Source organism: Perca flavescens, chromosome 4 (assembly GCF_004354835.1).
Source record: "Perca flavescens isolate YP-PL-M2 chromosome 4, PFLA_1.0, whole genome shotgun sequence".
Classification (NCBI taxonomy): Eukaryota; Metazoa; Chordata; class Actinopteri; order Perciformes; family Percidae; genus Perca; species Perca flavescens.
In genome coordinates, this window is record NC_041334.1 from 30,813,660 (window position 1) to 30,837,897 (window position 24,238).

The 24,238-nt window shown below is 39.2% G+C and overlaps 2 protein-coding genes across 4 annotated transcripts in view; both read left to right on the forward strand.

Moving 5' to 3' along the window:
* Positions 1–17,413, forward strand: part of tacc1 (transforming, acidic coiled-coil containing protein 1) — a 31,048-nt gene extending 13,635 nt beyond the window's left edge. For 2 of the 3 annotated variants that reach the window (XM_028574818.1, XM_028574819.1), the window contains exons 2-13: positions 5,560–5,669; positions 8,305–9,724; positions 10,573–10,636; positions 11,310–11,499; positions 12,272–12,336; positions 12,778–12,909; positions 13,016–13,092; positions 13,226–13,269; positions 14,209–14,372; positions 14,456–14,562; positions 14,674–14,794; positions 15,715–17,413. In XM_028574818.1, the coding sequence (XP_028430619.1) occupies positions 8,325–9,724; positions 10,573–10,636; positions 11,310–11,499; positions 12,272–12,336; positions 12,778–12,909; positions 13,016–13,092; positions 13,226–13,269; positions 14,209–14,372; positions 14,456–14,562; positions 14,674–14,794; positions 15,715–15,780 (2,430 nt within the window). In that variant the 5' untranslated portion in view covers positions 5,560–5,669; positions 8,305–8,324 and the 3' untranslated portion in view covers positions 15,781–17,413. Of the gene's footprint in view, positions 1–3,447; positions 4,124–5,559; positions 5,670–8,304; positions 9,725–10,572; positions 10,637–11,309; positions 11,500–12,271; positions 12,337–12,777; positions 12,910–13,015; positions 13,093–13,225; positions 13,270–14,208; positions 14,373–14,455; positions 14,563–14,673; positions 14,795–15,714 lie in introns of those variants that run through there. The other variant, XM_028574817.1, reaches the window with a different exon arrangement.
* Positions 17,414–22,484: 5,071 nt separating this feature from the next.
* loxl2a (lysyl oxidase-like 2a) overlaps positions 22,485–24,238 on the forward strand; it is a 33,268-nt gene continuing 31,514 nt past the window's right edge. Inside the window, exon 1 of the mRNA XM_028575218.1 lies at positions 22,485–22,603. The gene's annotated coding sequence lies outside the window, so the exon portion shown is untranslated. The remainder of the gene's footprint in view (positions 22,604–24,238) is intronic.

Below are 24,238 nucleotides of genomic sequence, written 5' to 3' on the forward strand. Positions count from 1 at the left end.
GATAGTTGCTCATCTCTGGCAGGATGTGGTCATAACTTAAAGTCAAAGCAAAACGTTTTTAGCTCTTATAATACATGGCTAGTACCTAGCTGCTAGTTGATGAATGATCATCTCACACTGTTCAGTTTGTCACACTGTATACACTTTCTGTCAAAGGGCTGATCATTTAGTTTGCCTCTTTGTGATAAGGCAACATTAAGGACTACTGTATGCTAACATAGACTAATTGTTTTTACACACTATCTCTGTCATTGTCCTTTGCTCCACTTGTCCTTCCTCCTCCTTAGTTCCTCAAACACACGCCTAACTATTCTTCTATTCACATTTTGATTCACTTCCTTCCTCCCCTTCGTGTCTACACTTATTTCAGGCTCCAGAGGAGGGGCTGTTGTATAATGATGTGGCTCCACTATTGTCCTCTAAAAATGAAACACAGTCTCTATTTATGGCGAGAGTCTATTTAAAGTATGATACCGTACACTGTGTACTTATGTGAAATATTATCTCTGCATTCTTTCAGACACTTGAGCTGTGAAGTTACAGGGCAGGTTTGTCAGAAAAATATTGTTACTGGGTGTTAAGCTTGACATGACAACTAAACATAAATGTGTTATTAGTCACATACAGAGACAGGCAGAACTTGAGTTGTTGTGTTAACTGAGGAAAAACTTCTTTGGGAAGGTCAGAGTTGTTTTCCTTCTAGTTTTAGTGACTTTCTGTTTTCTCAAAAATGGGGTTCCTCCCATTGTGTTTGAAATCTGAGCTCTTTTGAGTTGTGTTTGGATTTTGGTGGCATCATCAGACCTCTTGTGGCTGTGGTGGTGGTAGAATGGTGTGGTATTTTATTTGGAGATACACACAGCTGCCTCACGCTACCTACTGATGTTTATTGATGCCATTTTTTAGACTAGAAAATAGGGGCTGTCATCTGTGAGTATAATTTGTTTGGAGGAGTGGAAAAGAGTGTGGTGCTCAGCTCAGTTTTTTTGTGTTTTCCAAAAAACAAACTGCCAGTGAATAGTTATGAGTTATGTTAAGGTGGTAATAGGAACCTTTCTTACTTATCCTGGCTACCACTAGAGTTTTCTCTGGCCCCCTTTCTCTGACAAGAAGGATAAAGGCACAAATAGATCCTCATGCTCCTGTGATAATCTCTCTGTACTACACCCATAACTACTAATTGCACATGATCAATGCAAGCAGGGACCCACCTAACTTTCACCCCAGCCTCAAGCCCCACCAGACCCAGACAGTAAATAAGTGGGCAGAGGACAAACTGCACCCTTTCTGGTCCAATGTGGAAACTCTGAGCCAGCTCCTCCATTGGAATTTGGGAGGAGTTTAGTTGCTGTGTGGCCAAACCAAAACTTGGAAGAGTTTCTGGAGTGGGAGTACAGTATTAGAAAAAAATACACAGAGGATGCATTGCATGTTATATGACAAGGCACACAAAACCAAAAAATAATATACCATAAAGGTGTTCTTAAAAAAGCACAGAAGCTGTGGCCACATTGAAGCTCTGATATGTGTTTCATTCTGCTTTAAAAAACTCACATCTCATAATGGTGATTGTTAGACTTTATAGCTGATAACTGCTGCTAATTGGCATTTGCTCAAATACGAATCACCTCTAATAATAATAATAATAATAATAATAAACTTTATTTATAAAGCACTTTTCAAAACAGAGTTACTTTACATGGACAAATCTAAATAAAACAATTCAGCACAATACAATTAAATTAAATAAGGCCACTTATACAGAGATTGAAATACCCAACAACCAAATAATAAGATAAAAAGTGTGAAATAAACAAATAGAACATATTAGAACTAAAGTGACATTAACAAAATGCTTCTTTTTTTAAGTTTTAAGAAGTGATTTGAAATATTATACTGCTTCTCCGAGCCCCAGATCCTCAGACAGGAAGTTCCGAAGTCAAGTGGCCCTGACCGCAAAAGCCTGGTCACCTATACTTTTTAGGAACAGCCAGCAGAACCCTGCCTGAGGATCTGAGGCTACGCCCTGGCTATTAGGGGAGCAGCAATTCAGCAATATAACTGGGAGCCAGCTCATGAAGTGCTTTAAGAGTGATCAGTAAAGTCTTAACATGAATTCTAGCAGTTAGGGGAGGCCAGAAAAGGGCTAAAGTGATATTGTCTTCTGAATTTGTTAAAAGCCGAGCAGCTACGTTTTGTACTAACCAAAGGCGTGATATTGTATTGTGGCTTAACCCTGAATAGTAAATTACAATAATCAAGACGCAATGATATAAATGCATAGATGACCTTCTTGAGATCAGTGCCGCAAAGGAATGACCTCATTTTGAAGCATAATTGGAAAACACCCAGGTTTCAGCTGCACGTTTAAGAATTGCACACAGGAAGCTAAGTAGTTCTGTAGCGAAGGCATTGGCTTTGGAGGACCAAATACCATTATTTCTGATTCATTTTCGTTCCACTGTAGGAAGTTTTGGAACATCCAGCACTTGGTTTCTGATAGAAGAGACATAGACGTAGGTGGCCTTCACTGGTTTGGGACAAAAATCTGAGTTTAATGAATGTTGTGTTTGCGGATAACATGTCCTACTGGGAACAAGTATGTAGAGAACAGGGGGTCAAGGATGGAGCCCTGGGGAACACCACTGGTCAGAGGTGCCACTGAAGACCAGGCATCACCATCAACTACTGAAAAGGTTCTATTTGACAAGTACGATTGAAACCAGAGGCTGACCCAATTTTCAAGGCGATCCAACAAAATTGCACCATCGACGGGATCAAATGCAGAGCTATGATCAAGAAAAATTTAAATAGCACAATCACCAACATCAGCTGTTAGAAATAGATCATGTGTAGCAGTGTTTCTGATTTAGTCTTTCTATCTTTTGTATGTCAAAGGTGTCTTGGTCTACACAGAGTCATCAGTTCGTACTAATGATTGACTTTGGCCTTTTTAGCAACATCAGTTATTTTAGAGAACAGTCTCTAATGGTGTTGAGGTATTTCAGACACGCATCCTGAGTAATGTCATGCTTTTGTTTCCTTGACAACATTCAACAATATGTACCTGTGTCAGACGCAACAATGGGTTTCTGCCATCCATTAATGAGTGCGTTGAAGGCGGTGATTGCCTGTCTGTTCAGTGGTCTGAACTGTTACCGCAGACAAATTGAATCCAACCAGGTAGATCTCCTGGGGCTATCCGACAAAACTGGTTCCCCTGCATGCATGCATGCCATTGGATTGCAGAAACTGTTAACTGTTAACAGTGTGGGGGAGCAAAGAAGGCTTAAAGATCTAGCCCCACATTCCTAACCTCTCTCTGGGCAATAAAATGTGGAGCCCCAACAGTCTAGCTCCTCCTCCTCCTCCTCCTCCACCTTCTGTTTGTTTTCTGACTCCCTTCTTCTGCTTCAGAGTGGAAGAGCAGCCTGACAGGATCATACCATTTTCTAGCCACAGGGGAACTCGTTTAGTTGAGTAAGGAGAAGCTGCATTCATTTTTAGAGCTTTGAGCTTCCTGCCTCCCTGTGTTTTTTGTCAGTGGACTGACCCGAGGTGGAGGGGAGCGGTTGGGAGGGGGTGTTCAGCAAGGGAGAGAGTGAGAACAGCATTTTGAAACCCAGCTGATCAGAGCTGTGATGTGCTGCCACAGACGGAGAGGGAACGTGACTGGGAAAAAAGAAAAGAGGAGATAATAGAAAGCAGCTGAAGTCTTTTTTTGATTTTAAGACGGAGAATATACAAATAGAAGAGTGGAAGAGAAATGTCTCCTCCCTTTCATGGGAACCTGGGAACTCATGTGAAGAGAGAGGCTCTGTGGAAAGATGTGAGAGCATTTGGCAGGGTGGAAATCTGAGGAAGAAACACACAGAAAAGGATCAGTCAGGCTCTGGAAACCAGTCCAGTGAGGCTTTGAGTTGAATAAGGTTGGAAGAAAACCCGTGGAAAGAGAAGTGATGTCTTGGCTGTCACCCGTGTCATGGGCCAAATGGACTTGGACGGCCGTGCGAGGGGGAGAGGAGGGAGAGGAGGATGAAGAGGAGCAGGAGGCCAGCGAGGAGAGAGAGCAACGTGGAGAACGAAGAGAGGAAGAGGAGGAGGAGAGATCTCAAAGCTGCAGGCAAGTGTTGTGCTGGAGCCCTGAGACTACTGACACTGGGATTTACACTGGCTGGACTGGAGGATGGGGCATTTTTACATGTGTGTTCATGTGTGTGTGTCTAGTATTATGAAGGTTAGGAAAAAAAGAGAGAGAGAAACACATCTGTTGGCTTATCTGCATTTTTTGTTTACATGCAGAAATGGCAAATGTGTTGTCGTGCAGCGCTGACCACTGACACATTTCTGGTGTGGCTGTGGTTTAGGCTGTCTCAGGGTTTGAACAGCATGTTTTTCTGAGCCTTACTGACACTACATCCTCATTTCTGTTTACTTCAGAGAAGTAACACACTGCAGCCAAGTACGGTTTAGTTTAATGATGTAAACATTGCTCACAAACATGACACATGCTCAAGGCATCATGGCCCTGGTGTCTCTGTTCCTCGTGTCTGCTTTGATGATGTATTATTTTGGCCATTGTTTAAAGTAAAGATTCACAAAAACCTTTTTTGCGCTGACTTCCACACCTAAACATTTTATTGACCAGATAATGTATCACCACTCTACCTTAAATGCCAAAATATATGATTGTTTAATAAGCCCAGCAGTTATCTAACCAGAGTCACTCACATCAATATCTAACCTGCACTGCGATATGGCTTCCTGAAGTGATCAGATCAAAACTGAGTGTTGCTGCTCTACAATGTTAAAATCACAAGTCAGTGTTGAAAAGGGTCCATGGAAAGTACATTGCAAACTGTATTCAGTTGCAATGTTAGCATCTCATTTTAAAATATAAACTTCATACTGTATAGTGCTAAAAATGTGAAAGAGTGGGATGGCCTATTTCCTCTTTCTCTCGATCTTTCACTTATTCGTTTTCTTTCTCTCCGTTACTGGCATGAATCAAATAGTGCCACCTGTGTTGCCAAAGCACAATACAACATCAGAAGAGATAGTAAATTAGTAGATTCAACGCAGAACCATTAATCGAATTTAGATGGATTTTGGACAGTTGAGACTTGTAAAGGTACATCAAAGTCCTCTTTGTATATGGTACATATTCACTCACACTTTATCATCTTTGCTTTTTTATGCAAGTAATGGCTACCCTAGGATTCAAATGGAACGTTAGAAGGTAACATCACACTTTGGTTGAACTGCTACATGCTGTGATGAGGGGTCACGCATAGGGAAAAGAAATAAAGAATTGCATTTGTCCTTTACTTGCACATATTGCATATTTGAATGCAGTTAGTGCAGTTCTGTTAATGCAAGTCATCTTTTGCAGTGCTGACTTTTGCTTTTTGAGTACATAGTTCCAGTATTTATAATGTGATCACTACTTCTTAGTTATATAAGGATTTTTCTGTCCTCCTGTGTTCTCATGTTTGGAAAGTTCATGCTCTATCTCTCTCTCTCTCTCTCTCTCTCTCTCTCTCTCTCTGGCTTCCACAGCTCTGACTCAGAGGGTCATTTTGGCACTCCTGAAGCAGCAACTCCTGTCCACGCACCCCCAACCTTCCCAAGAGAGCTGGAGAACAACAACACTGATGCAGACAAAACAGGTGAGGCCACTGCTGAGCAAATAGCGAGAGAGAGAGCGAGAGAGAGAGAAAGATAAGGAGAGGCAGAGTCGGCATACTGTTCAAGAAGTGAACACACAGCAGTAACACCTCGGGGTAGCTGAAGGCTCTCATTAACATTACAAATATTAAACAGATCAGAAGAAATAAGTATTTTTCACGTACACGGCACATGTTAAAGACAGAGTGTCCCTCCATGAAGTTGCCATGGAAACAAGAGTCTTTCGATGTTGCACTAAATGTTCAGACATCACGTGTGTGTGCATGTTTGTCTTTGTAGTCAACAAAAGAAAAAAAATTTCTAAAATGCATCAACTAAGTCATCTTTCTATGATAACATAATAATTTTAAATAGCACCTTTTTGACAAATAACTCCACTACTGTGTCTGAACTGTGTGTATCAGGTTCACCACAGCAGAGTAATTGGATACATATGCAGTCTGTCTGTTTCAGGAATGTACCTACCTACTGCATTTTAGCTTTAAATCCTGCCTATTTCAAACTATAAGTGCCATTATACAAATGTGTTTTATTACAGGTACCTAAGGTTACTAATACTAAGCAGTGAAGCATGTCCTGCATGCTTGGTCGGTAAGCTGGTATGCACACTGAGTTTTGGGTGGGTTTTGGGTGTAATGATGGCAGAAACACTGTCATTGTCATGTGTATCACTGAGAGGAGGAACCTATAGCACAGTGTGGGAATGGCCCTTGCTCTGGAATTCAACAGGTTCAACAAAAGCTTTGGTTCGCCCCCTTTGGAAACTGATAGAGGTCACAATGAGGGGAGTAACTGAACAAAGCTCGTTATCAGGCTGAAACCATCTCGCTTTTTAAGGAGGTTTGTAGGAGACCATGCGTTAACGTGAGGCAGTTGCTTTCTTGGTAGGAGTAAATCCTTCCTGTAAAACAGCTCCAAAAACATTTTCCAAAAGTGTGCATTGTGAAGAACAACCAGAATGGAGCGTGCAGGGAGTTCACTTTTGTTTCAACCACAAACGTCCCTTCCTGCAGCTGCGAATCAGGAAGTTAAAGTGCCTCTAGAAACTTTCTTTGAATGTAAACATGCTGGCAGTGTTTGTCTGTGTCTCCGTTACTACCTCAGCATCAGTCTGTACATGATGACAGTTTATAAATATTTAATAGATAGTTGAAGACTTTGTCAAAGCCAAAAAGGCACCATATATTAAAGGTGCAGTAGGTAAGACTTATAAATCTAACTTTCGTGGCCGGGTTGGCTCGGTGGGTGGAGTGGGCGCACATATACTGAGAGGTTTATGCCTCGACGCGGAAGTCTAGGGTTCAAGTCTGACCTGTGACGATTTCCTGCATGTCTTCCCCCCCTCTCTCTCCCCTTTCTCACCTAGCTGTTCTAGCTTTCTATCATATTTGCTGAAACTGACCCTATGTTCCAGTTGAACTACATGAAGCAAGTAATTTAAAAAAACCTCTGGCTCCTCTGGCATCACCAAAGCCTGTAGTGCGATTTGCAAAAATCCACCGCTCCCTGTTCAGATGCACCAATCATGGCCAGGGGGGGTGCCTAACTGCGTGTCAATCACTGCTCATGCACACACATTCATTCTCCCTTGTTGTTCAAATTTGTTGGCTAAGTACTGGATCTTCATAATCCTACCCACAGCACCTTTAAACTTGATTACATTAGCAGATGAATAATTGAGACTAGCTGTGTATGTTTCCTGGATGGATGTATTCATCTGTGGTGAAATGCATGATAAACTGACATTTGACAATTTGTTATAATATTATTTCTATACAATTATTTGAATACTATTTAGCAATGATTTTGTTTTAGAAATGTTTTAAATTCAAAGATAATCATTTATATGATATAGATGTGTTTGATTGAAACCAACTACTGTGCATGTGGAGATAGTACTTTTTATACTAAAATCAATTTAATATATCATGCCAAAATGGTAAACAAATGCAAAATTATTAATTTTCTACTCAAATTCGACCAGGTTTTGCATATTATTGCAGACACAACAGCTGATTAAGATTGACCCTGCTGTGACATGTTCTGCCATGAGAGAACCAAAAGGGAGTCTTATAATTTTTCTATTGATTTTGCATGTGGCTATAAATGAGGATATGTTTGGATGGGCATGTTGGTCTGCAGGAATACTTGACTTGAAAATGACACTCTGGCGACATACTAATGTGAGTGGAAGTAGGTAGAAACAAAAAAAATATTATGTTGCTAGTCTCCTAGCAACATAATATTACATGAATATGGCGAGTATGACAGGCGTACTAAGATATGTTGATGTGTCAAAGAGTCCCTGGGGGCAATAATTACTCCACAGCAGCCGCTGTACCTGTTGTCCTCAACACAACACAAAATACATCATAGCTCTCTTTTTTTCTCTTCCTCTCTATTTTCCAATGCACTACTTGGTTTAAATGTTATGGCCCTCATAGAAAGACATCACCATGGCAACAGCAGCAATAGGAACAGCGTCTGAGTTTAGATTTGATTGGAGATATTATCATAGGGAGGGAGTGTGCATGCAGTTTCCCTTTTTTATTTTTTAATTATTGTTATTTATGTTAATTCTGGCATTTTTTTCTTCTTCTCACATTTCTTCTTCAGATGTGGATCAGGAGGAGCACATGATAGTGACTGCTCCGGTTTGGGATCAGGATATTTTGCTCAGCCACAACATGGGTCAGGATGAGCCTGCGGTCCCCATGGGTGGCCCACTGGAAGTAAACATCCAGACCCTGGAAGCAGAACAGACAGAGAATCTTCCAGAAGCTTTGGGCTCTGTGCCTGTCCCTGCTCCATCCTCAGTGAAGGAAGTGCCTGAAGTGGCTAAATGCACAGTGCCATGCACAGTGCCATCCTCTGAGCCATCCCAAGTCCCAGTCCCCGTCCTAGTGGCAGATCCTGTCCCCGATGTGGCTCCAGCTCCTGTTCCTGTTCCTGTTCCTGTTCCTGTTCCTGTTCCTGTTCCTGCTCCAATCCCAGAACCAGACTCAGTTCAGAGCAGTGAACCTGCAGCCAGACCAGCTCCAGAGCCCCCTGAGCAGAAACCTCTTGTTGAACCAGAACCACAGTGCAATGGCCTCGACCAGACAGAGCCTACTAAAAAGACTAAAACCAGCAGGTCTAAGCCTCCATCCCTGAAGGTGAAGCTTGCACAAACAAACGAGGAAGAAGAACTTCCTCTTCCCAAGGCCACTTACAAATTTGACCCTGACCAGCTGGATGACAGCTTTAACCCCTTCACCTGCGGCGGATCCAAAATCCAAAACTCTCCCCCACCGTTCGGTTCAAGCTCTCTCCCCAGACTCGAGCCACTCGGTAGCTCCTTGCCTGTGTGTGAGACCAGCTCAGTAGCTCCAGCCCAAGCGGAGATGATGGAGTCATCGTCAGAGTCGAAGTCTGTGATGCTGGAGTTCGGTCTGGACGAGGGGACAGTCAGCAAGCCACCTCAGAGGAAATTAGGCGGTAAAAAGACAATCAGCAAACTTGCAGCTAAGAAGCAGAAGGCCAAAGGATCAGGGGCTTCCTGCCAACCAGCACAGGAACCCACTGTGTCAGAATCAGATTCTCAACCAGCATCAGAACCAGTTTCTCTACCAGTGTCAGAACCGGTTTCTCAACCAGTGTCAGAACCGGTTTCGGATGCTTTTCCAGAAACTGCTTTGCCAGTTTCAGACTCTACTGCAGCTCTGAACCTTGATGATATTCCTATTCCTAAATCAGGAACATATAACTTTGATCCCAGTCAGTGGGACGACCCAAACTTCAATCCATTTGGTAGCAATAGCACGGTGAGCAGCTCTCCAGTGCTCCCTAAGAGCTCCTACAGTTTCAATCCAGACAGTTTTGATGAATCCGTGGACCCTTTTAAACCCTCCAAAGCTATGAGCGCAGAGGACACGTCAAGTAGCGCCCCTCAGCCAGAGATAAAACTGAAAGACGGAGGCAAACAGAAATCAGGGCACCCAGTGGGAGAGAAGAAAGTGAGACAGATTCCCAAGAAAAGCAAAGAAAGGACAATCATGTAAGTCTACAGCAAAATAAAAACGCTCTATCCCCAGGAGATTGCAGATTTGAGATTGTGACTTTATCATCGATAATAAACATTCAGATTTTTATTTTTATATGTTATATTAGGTTTAGATCCACTCCACTGAGCTTGCTTTTTCTTTGGGTGGATGTGTTTGCTTTGAACACATGCCAAACACTAACACTGCATACTGGCCATTGATGCAGTTTCCAAACAGGGTATATATAGGCTCTTTAAAGTGCTTATAGCTGCAGTGCTTTGGACTAATTTTAGCTTTTCCAGGTCTGTCGGCATCTTGTGTTTATGCTCAAACTTGAAACTATCTAACATGCTAAGCTGAATGCCTTAAGTCACTCACACACTATCCTTTGTCTCTTCCCCCTGATCTGTTCTACATTCCCTTCATCAATATCCCCTTCATCCTCCATTCTTCCTCCTCTTGTCTGTTACGCAACCCCCAACCTCTGCTTTCGTCCACTTCTATTAGCCCCAGGACATCTGAACAAGTCAAGTTTCTCTGTTTTCTGTTGTAAGTACTCTCAACTATCGACGCTCTCTTTCATGCATGCTGGCTTCTCATTTTACTCTCATCGTGGCATCTGCTGTGCCAGAACTGACTGTTGAAGGAGCATGTGAGGGAAATAATCCTTAGTTTCACCTCAACTCACAAGGCCATACATCATCAAGTTAATTTGTCCGGTCTTGTGATCCCTCCAGAAATGCTTACGGCTCTATGGTTGTAAAAACAGGAGAAAGAAAGAGGAATTAAACTTTTGAAGGACCACTATTTTTGGATCTATGTATTCTGACACTTGTATCGTCGTCATGTGCTTGTTTTGTAGGAATTCCTGTAAAGTTCAGAAATATGATGAGAGCCAGTCCTTGGTGCTTGACGTGTGCAATCAGGTAATGCGTGTTTTTCTGTGTGGTGTTGTGTCAGCTGAAATGTGAAACCTTACCGTAGTGACACTGCAATGTCCATTATTCTGCAGCTGTCCAACCTTATCGGCCTCGCCTCACCTCTTCACACACACACACACACCCATACACTATGAGACAAGCTAACAGCAGCATCAGCAGTGGCTCCAGCTCTGCAGTGCCTGCTTGGCATGGTGACAGATGTGTGACTTATCAGTCTTCAGTCAAATATTAGTCTGCTGCTCCCATGTGCCCTTAATGGTATCACCTCCTCCATCCTTAGGAGATATCCTCAAAATATTGTGTAACACCAGAGTCTCTTAGATAACGTATTGTAACACCATTTTTCAAGGCCCACCATTGTTACCTCAGTGCAGTTGGAATATATTCATGGAAAAAAAACAACGTTTGTTGGATTGTGATAAGCGATACTTGTGTATGTTTTAAGTAATGTACTGTATCCACATTTGTTCATGTAATTTTGCCATCCACAGTAGTACTTTCCTATGTAGGAAAGTTTTTATAAAAGCTGCTAACTATGCCTTTCTTCCTGTAAGGAGTTATATTGTGTATTTATATATAAAGTAGTTATATTTAATATTTGATACATCTGAAATAAATCCCATTATAAGGTGGATCCTATCTTCCTCATTGTCTCCAGGAGGAGGATGAGGTGGTGGCTCAGACCCCAGAGATCACTAAGCCAGTTCATCACGCCACTGATGAGGAGAAGCTTGCCTCCACTGGCATTGTGGGCCAGACACCAGACAGCCAGGAGGAGAGAGGAGAACCCGAATGCTATAAAGCACCTGTAAAAAAGCAGCCAATCACTGATATATCTGTTATGGATGGTATGTTTGGAACCCCCCTTCGCTATGTGTAAAATAACATTTACAACAGTGTTTGGTGTTAAAATGAAAAAAAGCAAATAGTGAAAAGAGAGACTTTTCGACATTGCTAAATATGACACTTTTTCCCTTTAAGTCAACTTTAGTGGAAGGACCAACTGACCAAATGTTCACAAAGCACGTTTTTATTATGTGAAACAAACAGCCCTAGTAGACTAAATAATTATTTAGATAGTCATAATATCTGGTCTCTTTTATTCCACCCGACCTTCTAAATTTACTTGTGATGTATTTAAGTTGGTAGTATTTTATAGGACATGCAGTATAAAATGTCCGTGTATTCATGATGTTTGGAGTTAAAGAGGTAGGCATGCCCAGAGAGGCGCCAGTTCCAACACCAGGATGAATTGCAAGGATTCAGTTACATCATTTTCTCTGCAACTACTGTTGGAGTATTGGAGACTGCAGAGCCCCAAGAATGTGTCAAACTTTATGAAGGAATAAAATGGAGCATGCATGCTCAGCAAAACCCTGTCCTGGATATAAGAAAGTTATAAATGTTACACTGGGGAACAAATGTTTCCCACAGTTTTGCATTACAAGTCTGTGTCAGTGGTGCACGTCTCACACCGTCTTTATACTAAGGAAACAAGACGACGAAAACTAGACAAATAGTGCCCATATTCTTCACTTAACTTCATAACTTAGATCGTGACAATAAGTACAATTAACAGTTGTCATTTGTCATTGAAGTATGTGTTTTTTGTCCCTAAAGGTCCTGAGACTAAGATTACAGATCACCTGGAGGAGGAGGACACCTGCAGTCTGAAAGATGATATAGTAAGTACAGGGAGGGAGTAGTATGACTATTTAAACATGACCTGCTTGTTTTGCACCAATTATTCTTTATCTCAATTGGGAAGAATATAGTTTAGCCATTATTTGCGTCCTTTATTTTTGGACTGTGTTGCTTTCTTATGCCCAGGAGCTATTTTTGCTACAATGATCTAATAGTTTTTAATCACACATTTTATTTGTCCACAGATAGATAATCACACTTGCACTTGCATCAGGTTATACAAATGTTTGATTAATAAAATCAACACACATGTGAACAGTTTTCCCAGAGCGTTCGTTGCGAAGACATCATGTGATCTGAAATGAAAAGTAAATACAGCAGAAGTGGTGATTTGCAACATGCCATAAGGGGCCTGCTTACAAAATGTAAAGATTGTGGCAGTTCTAGTCAGATAGAAAGTATGTTTTTTCCATATTCCACAGAGTGAGATATCCATGAACCTGACAACAAAGGTGGCCAGCAGTGAGGGCCCTGCCACAGCAGCCCTGTCCCAGGACAACATACCTCTGAGTGAGATGGACAAGGCCGCAGTGCTCACCCTGATCAGAGAAGAGGTATGTCACTGTCACAAACTCAGAAAGACAGAACTCATCTAGTGATGGTTATTTATTTTTTTTTAGATCTGAACATTTTCCTTGTCATGCCCTGTCCTCCAATCAGATCATCACTAAAGAGATGGAGGTCAATGAGTGGAAGAGGAAGTATGAGGAGAGCAGGGCTGAGGTTTTGGAGATGAGGTATGGAGCTTCACTGTTTCTTCAGAAGCTTGCTTTACATTTTAAAATATTACAGTGCAAATGTAGAAAAATATTAACACCATAGAGAAACAAAATTTACAAATGATGTACTTTCTATTTTTTATCTTGACAGGAAAATCGTTGCAGAGTATGAGAAAACAGTTGCACAGATGATTGGTAAGTTGCTGCCACCTAGTGGTGGAATATTCTACATGGATTTGTATGGTTCACACCTCATGGCTTCAGAATGCCTTATCAGTAGTGTGTGTATTTCATGACTGCTCCACGAACATTATAACACCTCCAGGATACATTCAATTTAAGGATGCATTATATAAGTATATCTCACTTAAAATGTTCGTTTTTGTTGTGTTGGGTCTGTTGCAGTGCATAGGATTTGAAATGAAACAATGACAATGAGGTTAAAATGTTAACTCTCAGCTTTATTCTGAGAGTGTTTACATCCACATCAAAGGAAGATTGAAGCCTTTTTTATTTATACACCCCAAAACATAAAGTAATTGGATTGAGTTTGCTTAAACTTCATAAATTCCTCATATTTATTTGCTGATTTTTTTGCACACTACAACTGCCTAAAGTCTGTGGCTCAAAAACACCAGCAAACACTCTGTAGCTTCCGTCGTGATGCTATGCTGGGTCTGTACTGCAGCCAAGTGGTCATCAGAGTGAAACACATGATCAGTTGTACTGAGGTCAGGTACCTCAGGTACTCAAGACCTCGCCAGTCAATTATATCCCACTGTTTGGCTATAAAAAGAAAGTTAAAAAAAAAAAAAAACCTTTTCCTTGTTTGTATTTTTTTGATCCCTGTCCTACTGCACTGTCTTAAACTTTGAGAACAAGTAGTATGTATATAAAGGGCTACGAGTCCCTCACACTCAAGCACCCACAAGGCTGAGAGTTGGCACTAATCCTATAGTCACTGCTTCATGTCAGACACAATGTGCTAGCGTAGCACAGAAGGACTTATTTTATATGGTGATGTAACGCACATGCATTTACATTTTGCATTTGTTGTTTCAGTTAAGTCTTTAAGCTGTGGTATACATCTTGCCACTCAAATCTTGTATTTTGTAACTCCCTTGTTAATTGCAGAGGACGAGCAGCAGCAGAAGACCCTGTCCTGCAGTAAGTCTGTCAGACAGCTGACCGTAGAGAGGGATCAGGCCATGGCTGACCTCAACTCTGTGGAGCGCTCCTTCGCTGACCTCTTCAGGAGGTATGAGAACATGAAGGGAGTCCTGGAGGGCTTCAAGAAGGTCAGTAGAGCTTCAGTATGAATCTCATGAGACTACCACAGAATAGCCAGTTCACTAGATATTCTCTGCATGTATTTCTTCAGAATGAGGAGGTGCTGAAGAAGTGTGCGCATGACTACCTGATGCGTATCAAGCAGGAGGAGCAGCGATACCAAACTCTCAAGGTGCATGCTGAGGAGAAACTTGATAAGTAAGTTTCCATGTCTGCAATTTACGATTTCAGAATTCAATCATTAGACAGGCTAGACATAGTCTCTCATTTTGACGATCTCTCTTGTCTCTTTCAATTCCTCTCTAACAGGGCTAATGAGGACATAGCCCAGGTACGTGCCAAGGCCAACTCTGAGAGTGTTGCACTAAACGCCAGCCTGAGGAAGGAGCAGATGAAGGTGGAGTCACTTGAAAGAGCTGTCCTTCAAAAGGTGGGATGACTACAAACATGATTAAAATTGATTCACTGTGTTAAACTGTGTAAGTGCAAGGCAGGGTATGCTGAAAAAACACTCTGGATGCTTGAGGTTAAAATCCTTTTGCTGGGAGAGTTTTCTGTTTGTGTGTTAGACATCTCTTTTCAATTCAGAAGTCTGGTAAAAGGTGCTAAACAAGGCTTTTTTTTAAACAACAATGTATTATTGTCAAATAAATTGTGGCATGTAGGAATTTTTACATCAAACAAATATGATTACAGTTGAGATCATTTGTGGGCTTTTATGTCACACCAGTGGTAAGATTGCAGTACTATTATTTTCCAAGATTACACACATTCCTGTCCTTTCTCATTTTTTTGTAAAGATTTAGTAAAAGGGATAAACGTTTCTTCCCATCACCTTCAACTTGTTGCACCAAGAGGAACTGGAACAGGATTTTTTGGTTCTTCTCGCTTTGGAAAAAAATGTCTTCTCCTGTTTTGTGGCATTAGATCCAATAGATGTTATAGCAAACTCCAACCTCTGTGGCTTGCAATGTTAAAATATAGATTCATGGTGTTGAATTACAGTGACTTCAAAAGTGCTTTATTTACAGCAATCTGTAAAATCACTGTAAAGTACTTCATCATGTGCTGGCATATGTCTGCCATCACACTGGCATGACATCTAACACCAGGGGGCAGTGTTTAATTTACTAAGACCAACAGACTCTGGTCATGTATCATATAAGCATATCATATTGTTTGTTTTTTATGTGAAAAATATCAGAGTAAAGAGTATTTCTTACTTACTTACTTACTTCTCTGTGTACATATTCAAAGACTTGTATTGTATCAGTGCAAAATAGTGTTTCTGCCCTGTCGTTTTATCTTTACCCCCAATTTCTAAACACTCTTCCTCTCTGTCTCTCACAGAATCAAGAGATCGAGGAGCTCACTAAGATCTGCGATGAATTGATCGCCAAAATGGGGACAGAATAAGAGGCCTTTAATCAATATTTCACTGCAACATTTATGTAAATACTGTACATAATCACACTTCAAGCACCTGTCAACCGTATCTTTCTCTCTGCTCATATGATTTTGAAAAATACATTTGAAATGCAAAATGGTTGCTCTTTTCAGATTGAAATATGAAACCAGTGCAATAATTGTTCATAGTGGAAGTGGAAGAAGCACAAAGCTATCACAAGGTGTATTTTAATTACTTTGAAGGAGATGTATTGATCTTTGATTAAGGATCTACAGCAAAGGCTCATTTTATAGTTCAAAGATTCATCAGGTTTTAACTGTTGACCCTCTTCATTGTAATGTATGTGCTTTTGTTCTATTACAGAGAATTTCCATAACCGTTTTATAGAGCATGTTTAACACCAAACTAACAATAGTGGAACTAAGGGAAAGACAGTGTGGGCACACAGCACAGACATCTTTTAGCACAGTGCGTCTACACTGTAATTACCTGTGTTGATAATACATTTGTAAGAAAGGACAAATCTCTCTATTGAGTGCCTAAACTGATCATAGTGTATTAGTTCCCTGGCATATAGATAATAGATACAGATAATAGTAATATTACTTATAGTATTTCTTAAGTTGCCTTTGAGTTTGTTTGTGTTTGACATGGATATATGGAATGGTATATATATATGGAAATATATACAATGTGTGATGAAGTCCTCAGTTATGCAGAGTTTGAGTTTTGACATTGTGTTTATTATGCCTACCATAAATCTTTGGGATTGTTAAATATGAAGAGCACTTAAGAGAATCTTGAATTCTGTTCTATGATATCGTGTTCATTTGGAGATAGTTTGATGGGTGGAAATTAAAGTTTAGTTTGAAACTTAAGTAGTGAAAACTTTGCTCTCATTATACTGTAAAATGAAACCATGTGCCATGTTTAATTTTCTCGCTCTGCGTTTGAATGCAGGAAAGTAAGAAACACATCCTGACATTGCCATGTAGATATTCTTGGACTGTATTCATATTTTATGCAAGCCCAAATGTTGCTGGTGTGCCTTTATTTTGTCTTATTTTGTTAAAAAAAGAAAGAAGAAAAGATTTTTCTTAGATGCTTCATGCCGTTGTTTCCAAATTTGGTTGCCAAAATGTACTCTATACATCATATATCTTCTATGATCAAAACACCCTGAATAACGTTATAATGGGTTTGCAGTTAAGGTGAAGGTCTGTGTTTTTGTGAGCAGAGAGTTCATCATGTAATAATATCTTTATTGCTAACATCAGAATATTCTGGTCTGATTGAACCTGAAGAAGCTCACGAGTGTATTTCTGGTCAGATGTGTTTGAGATATAAAGGACAGATTCTTCTGTGGATGCCTTGTTTCATGTCAGCACAATCAATTGCCAAATGTCCTTGTAAAATGACATGAGTTTCAGTGTGACTCTGTGTCCTGCTGTAGTGGTGTTACATTAGTCTGAAGGTGCTTTTTGATGCAAACCCATTGTTGCAGTCCAATATATGTAAATTTTATACTTTATGAAAAGAATATCGTTCCAAATATTTGTAAAATTGAGTAAAGTATACCCAGATTGTATGTTAACTGCTATATTTTGTGCATTCCTGAATAAATGGTTAAGATTTAATATATTTCCTCCTTTGCCTGAATCATTTAAGCTGAGCACACATAATGAATCAGAAACACATAACATTTTGTTGTTCCTGAGTCCACTATCGCTGCAGCCAATGTTTATTCCTAAAGGGGAGCTAGAAACTAAATGTCATCACTGTCTTCATGCTGTCTCAGCCAATGTCCTTTTGCTTTTTACAAACTCACAGAGGCTGTAGTTTCCTCCAGCGTTCAGATTTAACAATTATAACAGTAGTTAGAAATGTATGAACAAAACAGTCCATCTCAGGTGGTGAGATGCACAGTCCACAACTGTGGCGGATCAGTGATTTTGTTTGCAGCTTCCCATTATTTAACCCTTTCAATTTCCATTTCTGTTGTCAAATTTAAATGAAAAATCACAAGTGGGGTTAAATTTGTCTACTGTAAATTTGAAACATCAAAACTAAGTTACTTTAGTCACTAACTGGGACCTCTACCAGCGTTAGACTTGAAGTTGTGTGTTTGGTCTGCTTCTACATCCTGTCCTGTTCTGTTGCAACTTGACTACAGAGACGACCTCCTTCCTGCTCCCCTGACGGAACTGTTGATCATATTTTAAAGGAAAAAAATGTCCTCTCCCTTACCTCATATTGTTCATCAATTTGTTTCATAAACAGTTAACTATACAGTGAAGTTTAGCAGAGGAGCAGGCTGACTGCTGGTATTCTTTACCCTACTATCCACAACAGGTAACTTAATGATGTTTACTCAGACAAAACAAGTGGTCATCCTCATTAAATCCCAATTGCTTTCTCAAACACAGCCCAGTAGCCAAATCTGTTTGAAGCGGGGTCATTTACCAAATGAGGTCAGGCGGTTTTTATTGTTGTAGTCACTCAGTGCCAACAGATGCACTACAAATGTACAGTATTTCTCCATATAAAACAATGCAGGAAGTCAAAATGTGTCAGATGTGTCAGGTGTTGAAGCCTAGAGAAGCTACAGTCAGTAGAAAGGTTGTAGTAGGTAACTTGAATAATGTTGATAAAAAATGTTCAGGCAAATTTTGGTAATTGTTTGATGTCACTTATGTCAGTAAATTCAAGTCTTACCTGTTACATGTCTCAAATGTTTTTGTCCTTAATGACATTTGCACAGCGGAGAAATTTGTTGGAACATTCTCACCACATGGTTGTGTCCTTAAACACCACATAGTACCACAGGGCAGGTCCTGTACTATACTAGACTTTTTTTTCCGACATACTACACTTTTTTATGACTTTTTTATGACTTTTTTCGACATACTATAATTACTTTTTTATGACTTTTTTCGAAATGCCATATTACTATATTATGACTTTTTATGACTTTCTGCGACATACTAAACTATGATTTTGTACGACTTTTCGTCTTCAGTAATATGAACAATAAATACAACTCTGAACCAGAAAATTATGAGCTTCATAAATAGCTCAGTGAGATAAGCTGCTGACATTATAATAACCATTCAAGGTTTAGGGTTAAATTCTTTAATATACGCTGACTTTTTATGATTTTTTTCTACATACAATACTAAGACTTTTATATGAATTTTTTTCAACATACTATAGGCCTACTATGACTTTTTTTGACATAATATACTATGACTTTTTTTTCTACATACTATGTAATTTTTTTCTCGACATAAATGAATGAATTTTTTTGCCTTTTTTCGACATGCTATACTATGACTTTTTTATGACTTTTTAACATACTATACTATGACTTTTTTATGACTTTTATAACATACTATACTATGATTTTTTTATGACTTTTATAACACACTATACTATGACTTTTTTTGTCTGCGGTAATGTAAACGATAAATACAACTCCAAACCTGTGCATCATGAGCTCCACAAATAGCTCAGTGAAATAAGCTGCTGAAGATCTTATGAAATTTGGAGATTAAGAGTTCAGCTCTTTCATATACCATGACTTTTTTATGATTTTTTTTTCGACATAATATACTATGACTTTTTTATGACTTTTTATGACATATCATACTACAGTGTTGGGAGTAACGCGTTACAAAAGTAACGCAATTACAGTAATGTATTCCTTTTTGCTGTAACGCAGTAATATAACGCATTACTAATTAAATTTCGGTAATATTATTACCCGTTACAATCTCAGTAACGCGAGTTACAACGCATTTTAATGCAACATTTTTTAAGAATTTCCCAACACCGCGAAGCATTTGTTCACAGGAAGAAAAAAAAGCCGTGCGTATTATTTCATAACATCTGTGTCCCAACAGGTGACGGTACGTCAGCTCGGACAGCTGTGTGTCCGAGCCGCTGACAGATTTAAACATGTCGGGAATTAATGTTTAGGTTGTTACACGTAAATCATTGCAGTTTATCAGCCGTGGAGAGTAACTCTGCCTGTAGTGGAATGGCTTAACGACCAAAAACGCTTGTCTTTTACTGTGACCATTTACTGTTCAATATGTTGCTGTCATGAACGGTAATAATTATAACAGTTGCAGTTTTACAAACAAGAAAGTGAGCAACTTAGCTTGACGGACATGTTGCATCTCAGTAAGCTAGCAAGAGTACACAACAGACAACTTCCGTGTAGGCTACTTCAAAATAAAAGCACTTCCTGTGACGGTTTGCAGTAAAACTAAATTACTGTTAAAAAAAATAAGGTTGTGTACCTTTTCACATATCAGCTGTAAATCAAGTACTGTAAATAATGTAAATAATTAGTTTTAATCACACTATAATTAACCATTTCCTTTAGACTGTTTTAAACTAAACAACATGAATTTCTTATTCAAGTGCTTTAAACAAACATTTTACAACAATGCCGTACTTCAATACAACCATAAGATACTTTTAATTGAGTATTTTCATTTTCTCCTACTTGTATATTGTACGTTTTATTTATCTATTTTTTATAGCTTTAGTTACTTTGCATATCCATATTAATTATACAAAATATTATGAATAATCTATAATGTATCAAAGTGGATAAAGAGGAGACTTTATTGATCCGGTGGTGAAATTCACAAGCTAGCTGCCAAGTCAAACTTCCGCTATTATTTTGGTGAAAGTAACTCAAAAGTAATGCAAAAGTAGCATTACAATTCAGAGAGATAATATAACTAATTACTCTCAAATGACAGTAACTAGTAATCTATAATGTATTACATTTTGAAAGTAACTTGCCCAACACTGTCATACTATGACTTTTTATGACATTGCCTACTATACTATGACTTTTTATTACTTTTTTCGACATACTAAACTATGATTTTGTACAACTTTTTTTATCTTCAGTAATGTAAATGATAACCACAACTCCGAACCAGTGTATCATGAGCTTCACAAATAGCTCAGTAAGATAAACTGTCTAATCTAATAACAATTTCAGGTTCAGGGCTCAACTCTTTCATATAGTATCCCTTTTTTTGACATACTATATAATTACTTACTACTTTTATAGGACTTTTTTCGACATGCTATTTATGCTATGATTTTTTTTTACATACTATATATACGTACCATGACTTTTTTATGACTTTTTTGAAATACTATACTATGACTTTTTTATGACTTTTTTTCAACATATAATACTATGGCTTTTTTATGACTTTTTTTCAACATACTGTACAATGTAATTTTTTCCCGACATACTATACTACGACTTTTTATGACTTTTTTTCTACGTACTATACTGTTTTTTTTTTTGAAATACAATACTATGACTTTTTACGACTTTTTCAACGTACTATACTATGACTTTTTAAGTCTTTTTTTGACATACTAAACAATGATTTTGTATGACTGAGGGTTCAACTCTTTCACATTACTTTTTTATTACTTTTTTTTGACATACTATGACTTTTTGTCTTCAGTAATGTGAATGATAAATACAACTCCGAACCAGTACATCATGAGCTTCACAACTAGATCAGTGAGATTTTGCTGCTGAAGATTTAATAACAATTTGAAGTCAAGGGTTCAACTCTTTCACATACTATGGCTTTTTTTGACATACTATACTTTGACTTTAAATTGACTTTTTATGACATACTACAGTAAATAGAGTTTATTATGATGGATCAGTTAGGAGGTTTAGACATGACAGTTGATGAATACAGGCATGGAGTACTCAGCATCAACAGGAGTGACTTGCTGTACAGATTTGTGGTGGCTCTTACTTGTTTACAATGCATCCTTGAGGGTAACACTTACAATCTCAAAAGTTTGTTTCTTATATTTAATTTATAGTTCTCACTTGGTTGCATCTGGGGCTCCCCTAGAGCAGATCAGCTCAAGATCTGACAACCATTGGTTCTCCTTTGTGAAAATATTAACTACAATTGTATCACTGATTTTGTCCACAAACAAGAAATATCTGTCTCTCTTGTTTTACCAGCCACTCCTTTACCTTGTCTATACGGTCAGCCATGGCATGATGGGAAGAAAGTCAGTCGACTTGACTGAGCTTGTTTGCTGGAAAGCGTCTACAGTTTGTAGTACAGATACAGTCTATATGAACAGAAGAACCAAACCAATGAGCAGTAAATTGTTGATTTTCAGTTAAATTAGCAGTTCTGCAGTACCCAGTTAAAATAACATTTTCCTTCTTATGGAAAATGCAAAAAGAACTTTGTAGCATATAATAATACTTTAATAAATAAACATAATTCCACAATAGTCATTAAGTATGATGACTGTGTTCTTCATTCTTTCTCTTTCACTCAATATTGTGTGAGTTATTTATTTTATTCACATTTTAGATTAGTTTCCAGTGAGATTATAGTGACTTTGCTGTTGTAAACTTTACTGTTGCTCCTTTAGAAACAACATTTAGTTATATATTTAAAATATAAATTCAAATCCTGTTCTAAATTTTTATTTAAATATTTGGCCACAATTTAGCATACACTGTCTATCCAGCCACATAGGCTACTAGGTTTTGACCGACCAGTGTAACCCTGGTGATTGGGCCGGAGAGGGCGGGTCCAGGATGCTGAGGCGGCTTCTCATTGGCTGCTCTGCGCGGTGAGGAGTGGGACGGGAGCGCGCGGCCAGCTGTGAGGGGAGCAGAGGAAAACAGCTAGAGTACTAAAGGGACAAAGAACCGCTGCTTCACATCTCATACTCTCCAACAGGTTGGAAACCTCAAAGTCAGCGTCTTGGAAAGTGTCTACTTCTTGTTCTTCGTCTGTCAAAGTAAGTGTTTGCTTTTAGCTTGGGCTAGTCGACAGCTGATGGGATCTTGCACGTGCACAAGTGAAACATTCAAACTTATTTGTAAAAGGGTTTTCTTTTTTCGTCCTTGTGTACGACTTAAAACATTAAATGGGTCAAATTAGCAATGTCTCCTTTTAATACTAATTGAATTGTATTTTTCATCCCATGCTTTAAATTTAAATACAAAAAAGTGTTGCAGCTCTCAAAAGTTATCTAAAATAGAACATGTGCTACTACGGTTTGTTGAATTGTCGTAATACCTAACCTAAATAATGACCAAATCTTAAAGGAATTAGCGTCACTCTGATATTTATGCCTTCATTACTCTGGTGCTGATGAAATTGAGACGGATTTTCTGAAGAAGCTGCCGTAGGCTACTCTTCTGGCTCTCGATGAGTTCTTTTTTTTGTCACTCACTGTGAACATTGGGACTGTTCTGGCCATGGCTTATGGGCTTAACAGGCACTTGATGGTTGATTTGTGCTTTTCTGAATTCAGCAATACACTATACAAGAGCACTGGCTTTTGACTGAGAAAGCAATACGTGCAGCATGTGGAATTTAGCATTTTCCAGTTGACTTGACAGTCCTCGGCTACCTTTGACTGACAGCAGCTTTCACTTATTGGTTGGCCTTATTGCTCTGATGCAACATGTTTTAAATGTTCTACAATGTCGAACTATCCATTTACAACCTGCTGTCAAGTTTCTGAGTAAGTGTGTAAGTCTGGTAACTGGGAACATTTTTCTGTAGGAGGTGGGTGTGTCTCCACTGGTTTTGTAGGCAGTATAATCAAGAACATATATAACACATATTCAAGAGAAGTGTTAGTTTTTCATAACTGGGTATGTGGAGTTGACATGTGCTGACTGGAGTGACTCTTATGGACTAATTTAAAATGCAGTCAATCTTGACTGCTGTGAGAAGAGGCATACAGAATTATTAAAAGCCCAAATTAAAGTATCTCCTTCTTCCTGCTTAACTTTCATGAGAAGATAAACCAGATGCTTCAGATGATCGCATCTGACAATTTGTTGACTGTTTACTGCAGGGGTGGTGTGAGCTCTGAAGTTTGTTTGGCTGTTGCTGTGACGCAACTTGGAAAAGCAACCTCCCTTCCTCCCCTTCAACACACTAAAGACGTGGAGGTCTCCTTACTTTCACTGTCTTCCTTTCCTCCAGGAAGATTCCTCCCATGGGGCTTTTGGTCCCTCCGTTGACACTTTCATGGTTTGCCATGAAATATCGAGGCAGAGTCAACTTTATCTCTGAACCTCAGTTGCAGCCTCCAGGCACAGATCAGCAGATACATGAGAGGGGCAACACCCCACCCTGCAAGAGCCCACATTTGCTCTCCATTAGGCTGTCAGAGAGAGAGGAATCCTTGTCTTAGCAACATAACCCTCATTCTCACCCAAACCTTTTCAAATTCTCCATTTTTTTTCTTCTCTGTTATTGCCAGTTTTCACTGGTTGCTTAATATATTGTAAAACTATGGTGAATTCTGTTAGTGATTCACAAGTTTATACTTGTGGTTGTGTAGAGGCCAGTGAGGGGTCTCTGGGAGCCTGATGAAGGCCAAACCAAACTGTTACTGCACACAACTTTATACAGA